The following is a 12,396-nucleotide window of genomic DNA, read 5'->3' as shown; positions in this document are numbered from 1 at the left end:
TTGTTCATCCTCAGTGTCCACCTCCATCCCTAGTTGGGGCCTCTGCTACCTTGGGTTTCATGGAACCCGTTTGAAAAGTGGAACTAGCTGGTTGCCTAGGTTCCTTCTGGTCTTTAATTCTGGTTTATAATTTTTTTTTAAAGATTTTATTTATTTATTCATGAGAGACCAGAGAGAGAGGCAGAGACATAGGCAGAGGGAGAAGCAGGCTCCATGCAGGAAGCCTGATACAGGATTCGATCCTGGGACTCCAGGATCATGCCTTGAGCCAAAGGCAGATGCTCAACTACTGAGCCACCCAGGCATCCCTGGTCTAGAATTCTTTAAAAGGCATCAGTGATTAGTCTGATGCAAAATATTGCTGCGCTTGTGCACTTTTTAGAAAATTTAACAGTTTTGAGCATGAGAAAGTACATAAACAGATATGGTTAGAGTTCTAATGCATCCAAATAAACTATACATGTTTTCAAAAATGCTTTTGAAGAATGTTTAAATGTTGTTTTATAGTATGGGGAACATCCATTTGGTTCATTGAACAGCATTTTGACTGTTAGTGTTTCTTATGCCTGGCTGTACATGAGCATCACCTCAGGAACTTTTAAGGCCCTATGGAATCTGGTCTCCATCAGCAGAGGTTCTTTTTTTTTTTTTTTTTTTTTTAAGATTTTATTTATTTAATCCTGAGAGACCCAGAGAGAGAGACATAGGCAGAGGGAGAAGGAGGCTCTCTTGCAAGGAGCTTGATGTGGGACTCGATCCCAGACCCTGGGATCATGCCCTGAGCCGAAGGCAGACATTCAATCACTGAGCCACCTAGGCGTCCCAATCAGCAGAAATTCTAATGAATTTGCTCTGGGGTGGGACCTGGCATAAGTGTTGAAAAACACAAGTGATGGTCCCTCTGATGTGCAGCTAGGAGTGAGAACTACTGCTGTACAGGTATATTTAGCAGCCTTCTGCCAGAGCACATTTGGTTAATATTTTGACTGAATTATACTCCTTTGTTTATAAACGCATTCTCAGATAAGAGATAGATATAATAAGATACCATATTGTAAGTGGAGTGTTCATGTTGACATGAGAGACTTTTATGTCAAAGCCTGTGCTATAAAATATGATTAGTAGTTTTTGTGGTTATTATGGTTATCTCACATTCTTTGCACATAAAGGTTAAGCTGTCATGTAATTTATACTCTTTGCTTTTTTTTTTTTTTTTTTAAAGACAGAAAAAGATGTGAATTGTCTTGAGCCATGGTTAATAAAGGAAATGGATGCTTGTCTCTCTGACATATGGCTGCATAAAGATGTTGATGCCTTTGCTCAGGTCTTTCACCTTATTTTAACTGAAAATGTTAGTGGTACGTGTAATTTCTTAAAACATATTTTTATTACTCTTATGGTTATTTATGGGGGAAGCATACTTTAATTCAAAGTATATTTACATTTTTTGTTCATAACCAATAATTTGTTCTTTCGGAGTATTTATTTCAAATGGATAAATTAGGATCTTATTAGTATAGTAGAATAAGTAAATATTGTGTTAAATTGGGGATTTTTTTTTTGTTAAGTAAGTTCTACACTCAACATGGGGCTTGAACTCATGACCCTGAGGTCAAGAGTTCTGTGCTCTACTAAGTCAGCCAGTTGCCCCTAAATCTAGTGATTCTTAATCCAGTTGTCTCCAGAGGGTTATATGGGGTCTGTGAATATATGACAGTTATGTGCAAAAGTATGTATATGTATTGTGCATATAAATATATTCCCCTTTCCTCCCAAGGGAATATCTTGGAGTTTGAAGAAATTTGTGATTTTAAAAAAGGAAGGAAAAGAAAGGTTGATAACTTTGCTCTAGATTTTATATTTAGTATGTGGAGAATTTCAGCGTAACTTTAGTTATATAAGCTCAAGTACTAATTCACGTGCATATGCTTTATGTCATGTGATACGTTTTCACTAATGACTTACTCTAATTTTATTAGTTGATTATAGTGGATTTTGGTAACCAAAGGTCAGTTTCAGATCCCTGAGGCTTGTAGGCAGAAGACAGAATGAAAGACCACAGAAGGTCAGTACTGAAAAGGATTTGTACTGAAAAGGATTTAGATGTCAGCTAGTTTATCCCCTCACTTAAACTTCTCAGCATTATTATTATAATTATTATTGATCATTCCTTTCTTGAAACATTTTCTTAACCTCTCATATTCCATGCTTGAATTATTTTCTTCTTTCTCATCTCCCCAGTTGGAACTTCTTGGTTTCTTTGGCACAATTTTCCCTTTTTTTTCTTGACCTCTAAATATGGAATAGCCCAGGCCTCAATTGCTAGGTGTGTTGCTTTTCTTTACACTTACTCCTTACGTGGATCTCATCTAGTCATAGTTTTCAATACGTGTTTAAAATGACTCCTAATTTTACTGTTCTAGTCCTGACCTCCCTGCTGACGTGAGTCACCTGCCTGATCACTTTGACATCTCCCATTGGATGTATATTAGGGGAATAAAACTAGATATGCCCCAAACAAACCTTCTCACTTCCCTCCCAACCTGCCTTTTTCTTAGTGTTTCCTTAGCGTTCATAATCAGTAGTAGACTTCTTTAAAAATGATGTGCTTGACCATCACAGGTCTCCTGAAACTGAATTTTCACCTAGTTACTGAGGCACAAAACATAAAGTCATTTAAAAAAAATTTTTTTTTCTTTCTTTTTTTCATTTTTTTTTATTTATGATAGTCACAGAGAGAGAGAGAGAGAGAGGGGCAGAGACATAGGCAGAGGGAGAAGCAGGCTCCATGCACCAGGAGCCCGATGTGGGATTTGATCCTGGGTCTCCCGGATCGCGCCCTGGGCCAAAGGCAGGTGCCAAACCGCTGCGCCACCCAGGGATCCCATAAAGTCATTTTTTAAAAGATTTTATTTATTTAGTTGAGAGAGAGAGTGCAAGAGCACAAGGAGGGGGGAGGAGCAGAGGGAGAGGGAGGAGCCGAGGGAGAAGGAGAAGCTGGCTCCTCGCTGAGCAGCAAGGCTGGCGAGGGGTTCAATCCCAGGACCCCAGGATTATGACCTGAGCCAAAGGCAGACACTAAACTGACTAAAGCCACCCAGGCACCACATAAAGTCATTCTTTTTTTTTTTATTTAAAGATTTTATTTATTTATTCATGAGAGACACAGAGAGAGGTAGAATCATAGGCAGAGGGAGGAAAAGCAGGTTCCATGCAGGAGGATCCTGATGCGGCACTTGATCGCGGAACTCTGGAATCATGTCATGAGCCAAAGGCAGATGCTCAACTACTGAGCCACTCAGGTATCCCGTCATAAAGTCATTCTTGATTTTGTTTTCATTCTCCACATATAATCCATTTGCAAGTCTGATAGTTTTACCTTCTAAATAAATCCCAAGTCAGACCCAAACTCCCTTCCTTACTGCTGCCACTCCAGTCCAGGCCAACAGTTCTTTCCCGCGGATGATTGCAGTAGCCTATTAAATACATTTATTCTTTTTTTTTTTAAATTTATTTATGATAGTCATACAGAGAGAGAGAGAGAGAGAGGCAGAGACACAGGCAGAGGGAGAAGCAGGCTCCATGCACCGAGAGCCTGATGTGGGATTTGATCCCGGGTCTCCAGGATCACGCCCTGGGCCAAAGGCAGGCGCCAAACCGCTGCGCCACCCAGGGATCCCTAAATACATTTATTCTTATGTTCTCATAGTGTATTCTCCAGGGAATGATCAGATTGGTCCTTTATTTATTTATTTTTTTTTTAGATTGGTCCTTTAAAAGAAACAAACAACTGGATAATGTTGCTTCCCCTCTTTCCACTCTCTGATGGCTTTCACTTACACTTTGAATAAAAATCAGAGTTGTTTCCCTGATGGGGTCTCTAACTGCCTTTTTGATCTCATCTTCTACTACTCTGTACCATTTGCCACCATTACCTTCTTGCTCTTCTTCACGTATCAGCACATTCCGATCTTGGAGTCTTCGCTTTTGTTGTTTCCTGTGCCTGGAATGCCGTCCCCACAAAATGATCCTCTGGCCCAACATCTACTTCATGTAGGTTTCTGCCTAGATCTTGTCTTCTCAGGAAGGCCTCTTTGGGGTCATTTTACTGAAGTTGTGCCCTTTACTCACTCTTTCTCCATACCCCACTGTATTATTCACTATTGTACTTTCATTACTTGACAGCATATCTTTAAAATTTGTTTTACTCTGTCTCATTCACTAGGATGTAAATTTCGTGAGGGAGAAACCTCATTTGTTTTACCTCCCCATCCTCAGAATTTTTGTAGTTAAGTGTCCAATAATATTTGTTGAAAAATGATACAAATTTTAAGCATCTTACTAAACGATAATCTTTTTTTTTAAGGCAGTTATGAATGTTTTATTAACAAGTAACTGATATACAATATTATATTAGTTTTAGACATATGCAAAACATGGTGATTCAAAAGTTATATACATTTTTTTAAATTAATTTTTATTGGTGTTCATTTACCAACATACAGAAAAACACCCAGTGCTCATCCCGTCAACTGTCCACCTCAGTGCCCGTCACCCATTCCCCTCCAACACCCGCCCTCCTCCCCTTCCACCACCCCTAGTTCATTTCCCCGAGTTAGGAGTCTTTATGTTCTGTCTCCCTTCCTGATATTTCCCAACATTTCTTTTCCCTTCCTTTATATTCCCTTTCACTATTATTCATATTCCCCAAATGAATGAGAACATACACTGTTTGTCCTTCTCCGATTGACTTATTTCACTCAGCATAATACCCTCCAGTTCCATCCACGTTGAAGCAAATGGTGGGTATTTGTCGTTTCTAATTGCTGAGTAATATTCCATTGTATACATAAACCACATCTTCTTTATCCATTCATCTTTCGATGGACACCGAGGCTCCTTCCACAGTTTGGCTATTGTGGCCATTGCTGATAGAAACATCGGGGTGCAGGTGTCCCGACGTTTTATTGCATCTGAATCTTTGGGGTAAATCCCCAACAGTGCAATTGCTGGGTCGTAGGGCAGGTCTATTTTTAACTCTTTGAGGAACCTCCACACAGTTTTCCAGAGTGGCTGCACCAGTTCACATTCCCACCAACAGTGTAAGAGGGTTCCCTTTTCTCCGCATCCTCTCCAACATTTGTGGCTTCCTGCCTTGTTAATTTTCCGCATTCTCACTGGTGTGAGGTGGTATCTCATTGTGGTTTGGATTTGTATTTCCCTGATGGCAAGTGATGCAGAGCATTTTCTCATGTGCATGTTGGCCATGTCCAAGTCTTCCTCTGTGAGATTTCTCTTCATGTCTTTTGCCCATTTCATGATTGGATTGTTTGTTTCTTTGGTGTTGAGTTTAACAAGTTCTTTATAGATCTTGGAAACTAGCCCTTTATCTGATAGGTCATTTGCAAATATCTTCTCCCATTCTGTAGGTTGTCTTTTAGTTTTGTTGACTGTATCCTTTGCTGTGCAAAAGCTTCTTATCTTGATGAAGTCCCAATAGTTCATTTTTGCTTCTGTTTCTTTTGCCTTTGTGGATGTATCTTGCAAGAAGTTACTGTGGCCGAGTTCAAAGAGGGTGTTGCCTGTGTTCTCTTCTATGATTTTGATGGACTCTTGTCTCACATTTAGATCTCTCATCCATTTTGAGTTTATCTTTGTGTATGGTGAAAGAGAGTGGTCCAGTTTCATTCTTCTGCATGTGGATGTCCAATTTTCTCAGCACCATTTATTGAAGAGACTGTCTTTCTTCCAATGGATAGTCTTTCCTCCTTTATCGAATATTAGATGACCATACATTTCAGGGTCCACTTCTGGGTTCTCTATTCTGTTCCATTGATCTATGTGTCTGTTTTTATGCCAGTACCACACTGTCTTGATGACCACAGCTTTGTAGTACAACCTGAAATCTGGCATTGTGATGCCCCCAGCTATGGTTTTCTTTTTTAAAATTCCCCTGGCTATTCGGGGTCTTTTCTGATTCCACACAAATCTTAAAATAATTTGTTCTAACTCTCTGAAGAAAGTCCATGGTATTTTGATAGGGATTGCATTAAACGTATAAATTGCCCTGGGTAACATTGACATTTTTACAATATTAATTCTGCCAATCCATGAGCATGGAATATTTTTCCATCTCTTTGTGTCTTCCTCAGTTTCTTTCAGAAGTGTTCTATAGTTTTTAGGGTATAGATCTTTTACCTCTTTGGTTAGGTTTATTCCTAGGTATCTTATGCTTTTGGGTGCAATTGTAAATGGGATTGACTCCTTAATTTCTCTTTCTTCAGTCTCATTGTTAGTGTATAGAAATGCCATTGATTTCTGGGCATTGATTTTGTATCCTGCCACACTACCAAATTGCTGTATGAGTTCTAGCAATCTTGGGGTGGAGGCTTTTGGGTTTTCTATGTAGAGTATCATGTCATCGGCGAAGAGGGAGAGTTTGACTTCTTCTTTGCCAATTTGAATGCCTTTAATGTCTTTTTGTTGTCTGATTGCTGAGGCGAGGACTTCCAGAACTATGTTGAACAGCAGTGGTGAGAGTGGACATCCCTGTCTTGTTCCTGATCTTAGGGGAAAGGCTCCCAGTGCTTCCCCATTGAGAATGATATTTGCTGTGGGCTTTTCGTAAATGGCCTTTAAGATGTCGAGGAAAGTTCCCTCTATCCCAACACTCTGAAGGGTTTTGATCAGGAATGGATGCTGTATTTTGTCAAATGCTTTCTCTGCATCTAATGAGAGTATCATATGGTTCTTGGTTTTTCTCTTGCTGATATGATGAATCACATTGATGGTTTTACGAGTGTTGAACCAGCCTTGTGTCCCAGGGATAAATCCTACTTGGTCATGGTGAATAATTTTCTTAATGTGTTGTTGGATCCTATTGGCTAGTATCTTGTTGAGAATTTTTGCATCCATGTTCATCAGGGATATTGGTCTGTAATTCTCCTTTTTGGTGGGGTCTTTGTCTGGTTTTGGAATTAAGGTGATGCTGGCCTCATAGAACGAATTTGGAAGTACTCCGTCTCTTTCTATCTTTCCAAACAGCTTTAGTAGAATAGGTATGATTTCTTCTTTAAACGTTTGATAGAATTCCCCTGGGAAGCCATCTGGCCCTGGACTCTTGTGTCTTGGGAGGTTTTTGATGACTGCTTCAATTTCCTCCCTGGTTATTGGCCTGTTCAGGTTTTCTATTTCTTCCTGCTCCAGTTTTGGTAGTTTGTGGCTTTCCAGGAATGCGTCCATTTCTTCTAGATTTCCTAATTTTTTGGCGTACAGCTGTTCATAATATGTTTTTAAAATCGTTTGTATTTCCTTGGTGTTGGTAGTGATCTCTCCTTTCTCATTCATGATTTTATTAATTTGAGTCTTCTCTCTCTTCTTTTTAATAAGGTTGGCTAATGGTTTATCTATCTTATTAATTCTTTCAAAGAACCAACTCCTGGTTCTGTTGATCTGTTCCACAGTTCTTTTGGTCTCGATATCATTGAGTTCTGCTCGAATTTTAATTAACTGTCTTCTTCTGCTGGGGGTGGGGTCTATTTGTTGCTTTTTCTCTAGTTCCTTTATGTGTAAGGTGAGCTTTTGAATTTGAGATCTTTCCAGTTTTTGAATGGATGCTTGTATTGCGATGTATTTCCCCCTCAGGACTGCTTTTGCTGCATCCCAAAGATTTTGAACGGTTGTATCTTCATTCTCATTAGTTTCCATGAATCTTTTTAATTCTTCCTTAATTTCCTGGTTGACCTTTTCATCTTTTAGCAGGATGGTCCTTAACCTCCACGTGTTTGTGGTCCTTCCAAACTTCTTGTTGTGATTAAGTTCTAATTTCAAGGCATTATGGTCTGAGAATATACAGGGGACTATCCCGATCTTTTGGTATCGGTTCAGACCCGATTTGTGACCCAGTATGTGGTCTATTCTGGAGAAAGTTCCATGTGCACTTGAGAAGAATGTGTATTCAGTTGAGTTTGGATGTAAAGTTCTGTAGATATCTGTGAAATCCATCTGGTCCAGTGTATCATTTAAAGCTCTCATTTCTTTGGATATGTTGTGCTTAGAAGACCTATCTAGTATAGAGAGAGCTAGATTGAAGTCACCAAGTATAAGTGTATTATTATCAAAGTATTTCTTGAGTTTGGTTATTAATTGGTTTAAATATTTGGCAGCTCCCACATTCGGGGCATATATATTGAGGATTGTTAAGTCCTCTTGTTGGATAGATCCTTTGAGTATGAGATAGTGTCCCTCTTCATCTCTCACTATAGTCTTTGGGGTAAATTTTAATTTATCTGATATAAGGATGGCAACCCCTGCTTTCTTTTGAGGACCATTTGAATGGTAAATGGTTCTCCAACCTTTTATTTTCAGGTTGTAGGTGTCCTTCTGTCTAAAATGAGTCTCTTGTAGACAGCAAATAGATGGGTCCTGCTTTTTTATCCAGTCTGAAACCCTGTGCCTTTTGATGGGGTCATTAAGCCCGTTCACGTTCAGAGTTACTATTGACAGATATGAGTTTAGGGTCATCATATCTATTCAGTCCTTGTTTTTGTGGATTGTTCCACTGAACTTCTTCTTAAAGGGGAATTTTAAGAGTCCCCCTTAAAATTTCTTGCAGAGCTGGTTTGGAGGTTACATATTCTTTCAGTTCCTGCCTGTCTTGGAAGCTCTTTATCTCTCCTTCCATTTTGAATGAAAGCCTTGCTGGATAAAGTATTCTTGGTTGCATGTTCTTTTCATTTAGGACCCTGAATATATCCTGCCAGCCCTTTCTGGCCTGCCAGGTCTCTGTGGAGAGGTCTGCTGTTACCCTAATATTCCTCCCCATAAAAGTCAGGGACTTTTTTTCTCTTGCTGCTTTAAGGATCTTCTCCTTATCTTTGGAATTTGCAAGCTTCACTATTAAATGTCGAGGTGTTGAACGGTTTTTGTTGATTTTAGGGGGGATCTCTCTATTTCCTGGATCTGAATGCCTGTTTCCCTTCCCAGATTCGGAAAGTTTTCAGCTAGGATTTGTTCAAATACATATTCTGGCCCTCTGTCCCTTTCGGCGCCCTCAGGAACCCCAATTAAACGTAGGTTTTTCTTCCTCAGGCTGTCATTTATTTCCCTTAACCTATCCTCATGGTCTTTTAATTGCTTGTCTCTTTTTTCCTCAGTTTCCCTCTTTGCCATCAATTTGTCTTCTATGTCACTCACTCGTTCTTCCACCTCGTTAACCCTCGTCGTTAGGACTTCTAGCTTGGATTGCATCTCATTTAATTGATTTTTAATTTCTGCCTGATTGGATCTAAATTCTGCAGTCATGAAGTCTCTTGAGTCCTTTATGGTTTTTTCTAGAGCCACCAGTAGCTGTAAAATAGTGCTTCTGAATTGGCTTTCTGACATTGAATTGTAATCCATATTTTGTAACTCTGTGGGAGAGAGGGCTGTTTCTGATTCTTTTTTTTGAGGTGAGGTTTTCCTTCTAGTCATTTTGCTCAGTGCAGAGTGGCCAAAAACAAGTTGTATTGGGAAAAGGAGAAAAAGAGAGAGAAGGAAAGAAAAGAGAAAAAGAAAAAAGAGAAAGAAGAAAAAAGGGAAAAAGAGAAGAAAAAGAAAGAAAGGAGAAAAAAGAAAAAAAAAAGGGGGGTGGGGTGGGGGAAGCAATCAGAAATCAAGAAGAAAGAAAGAAAAAAAAAGCACAAAACAAAACAAAACAGAACAAAAAAAAAAAAAACACGGGGGAGTATCTTCCGATTCTGTATACTTTAAGTCCCTTGACTTCCCCTGGAACTGGTCCGTCTCCTTGGTCTTCTGGGGGAGGGGCCTGCTGTGCTGATTCTCAGGTGTTAGCACTTGGGGGAGCTGCTCTGCCCCTGCCTGGTGCAGGGCTCAGTGGGGGGCCGTGAGGCCCGGGGAGGAAGCCACAGTGGCGGGGGCAGCTCTGGGACCCTGGAGTCAGCCCCCGCAGTAGCTCCGGGGCTCTCCGTCTGCAGGGCCTGGGGGCTCCCAGGCGGGGCCGCTGATCTGCTCAGTTCCAGGCAGGAGCGTCCTCGCTGTCCTGGGCCCTCCCAGCCTCTGCCTGTCCCTGGGGGAGGCCGGATCCTGGGCTGTGTCCCGGCGCCCTGTGCTCTGGAGCCTGCGCTGTTGGATTCGCGCTCCCGCCCCGCAGCCCCCTCCGCGGAGCCGCCGCCCGAGCCCCTCCGAGCTGTTCCCGGAGCCGCGCCGCCCCCTCCGCGGAGCTTCTTCCTCCGCCCGAGCCGCCGCCGCCGAGCTGCTCCCGGAGCCCCGCAGCCCCCTCCGCGGAGCCGCCGCCTGAGCCCCTCCGAGCTGCTCCGGGTCCCGCCGAGCGCTGCAGCCCTTAGGGAGCTCGGCGCCCTCTCCCGGGGCGCAGTTCCTCTGTTACTGTCCCCGGGAGCCCAAGGGCATCCCCGCCTTTCTGGGGATCCTGCTCCAATTCCCCGGGAGGCCTTTCCGCGGGGAAGGTTGGTGCAGCTCCTGCTCCTCCGGGACGGGGCTCTCCTGTCCTGGGGACACTCGCCCCGGCCTCAGCCCTGCTCCTCGCGGGGCCCCTCCCCCTCGGAGGCCTTTTGTGTCTTTATTTCTTTTTCCCCGTCTTCCTACCTTGATAGAAGCGCGAACTCTTCTCACTGTAGCGTTCCAGCTGGTCTCTCTTTAAATCTCAGGCCGAATTCGTAGATTTTCAGGATGATTGGATGGTTTTCTAGGTAATTTGTTGAGGACAGGTGATTTGGAGACCCTACTCTGCCGCCATCTTGCCCCTCCCCCCCAAAAGTTATATAAACGATAATCTTTTTGAACATGGTTAGTGATAGGCAGCTCACTACCTTTCTTCAGGATATTTTTTTCAAATTTGGTTGAATTGTTAATTTTTTTTTTTGAATTGTTAATTTTTTAAAAAAAAGATTTTATTTATTTATTCATGAGAGACAGAGAGAGAGAAAGGGGCAGAGACACAGGCAGAAGGAGAAGCCGGCCCCATGCAGGGAGCCCGATGCAGGACTCAATCCTGGGTCTCCAGGATCAGGCCCTGGGCTGAAGGTGGGGCTAAACCGCTGAGCCACCCAGGCTGCCCTAATTGTTAATTTTTAAAAAGATTTTTAAAAACTTACTTATTTGAGAGAGAGAGAGAGAGAGAGAGAGAGAGAGAGAAAGCACCAGCAGAGGGAGCAGCAGGCAGATGGAGAGGGAGAAGCAGGCTCCCTGCTGGGCAGGGATGTGGGGCTTGAACCCAAGACCCTGGGATCATGACCTGAGCTGAAGGCACTTAACTGACTGAGCCACCAAGGCGCCCTCTAATTGTTAATTTATTTTATATGTTATGAGGAGTGAAGTGAAATCTGTCTGTATAGCTTCTACCCTTTTCTATCTTTGCGGTGATAATGAGAGATTTAGTATCCGTTTATACCTGACAGACCTTCAAGTATGAAGATAGTGTTCCTGCTTTCTTTGTTTTCTGGGCTGACCAGACCTGACTTCAGCTGTTTGTAATGTAAGATGCTATTTTGTCCTTCTGCCCTTGTCTGCCTTCTCTGATTATGTTGAGTTTGTCCCTTTTAAAAAGGATGCTGTCCAATCCTGAATGTTAATCTTAGCTACTAGCTTCAGGTACAGTAGTTCAATCAGCCTAAAAAACCTCTACTCTTTATCTACATTAATTCAGCTTATGGTCAGTACAGCTCTTTGCCAATCATATTGTCTTATTGAGTCATATTGCCTTTGAAACTTCTAGTTTTTTTTTTTTAATATGTGATTTTATTAAATGAATCCCCCCTATCATTTACTTGTTCTGATTTTTTTTTGATTTTAAGATTTTCTATTTATTCCTTTTAAATCTCATAATTAGATTTGTCCCTTTGCTTTTTCTTAATAACTTTTTTTCCAGTTTTAATTGTTACCTAATATATTAATAAACTTTCTCAGTTCATGAACTCAAGAGGCCTGGGTCAATGACCAAGTGCTTTGTACCCTAGAGGATGCTTTAGGTCAGTATTTGGGTGTGGTTGTTCAGGTGGTTCATACATCTACTAATATAACAAACCTCTTAAGTAAACAAGCAAAGCTCTTTTGGCGTCATGTTCTTTGCAAATGTATTTTTGTTTCTGTTGATTTACTTCTTATTTCAGCTTATCAGTCATTGAAAAATTATCTGTATTTTAAAAAGTAATTTTTTGTATTTTGGAAATGTGGACATTTGTTCATCTGCAGTTTTCTAGCAGTCTTTTTTTCTTCCCAAAGAAAAAAAACTTAGCAATCTTAACTAAAAGTTAGGAAATTTGAACTCTGAAGCATGTTGGTTGCTTTAAAATATTTATGAAACATTAATGTATTATTCTTGACCTTCCTAGATATTTCTTTAGTGTAATGCTAGGCTATTACTTTGATGTCATCATCCTA

At 41.2% G+C, this 12,396-nt stretch overlaps 1 protein-coding gene across 6 annotated transcripts in view; it reads left to right on the top strand.

The window, feature by feature from the left end:
• YTHDC2 (YTH N6-methyladenosine RNA binding protein C2) overlaps positions 1-12,396 on the top strand; it is an 83,263-nt gene that overhangs the window by 23,678 nt on the left and 47,189 nt on the right. For all 6 annotated transcript variants that reach the window (XR_003237476.2, XM_026015433.2, XM_072728809.1 and 3 more), the window contains one exon: positions 1,223-1,358. Coding sequence is in view for 5 of the 6 variants with exons in the window: in XM_026015433.2 (XP_025871218.2) it covers positions 1,223-1,358 (136 nt within the window). In the remaining variant the exon portion in view is untranslated. The remainder of the gene's footprint in view (positions 1-1,222; positions 1,359-12,396) is intronic.

Source organism: Vulpes vulpes, chromosome 12 (genome assembly GCF_048418805.1).
Source record: "Vulpes vulpes isolate BD-2025 chromosome 12, VulVul3, whole genome shotgun sequence".
Taxonomy (NCBI): domain Eukaryota; kingdom Metazoa; phylum Chordata; class Mammalia; order Carnivora; family Canidae; genus Vulpes; species Vulpes vulpes.
The sequence above is the reverse complement of the archived record's forward strand: the minus strand, read 5'-3'. Positions and strand labels throughout refer to the sequence as shown.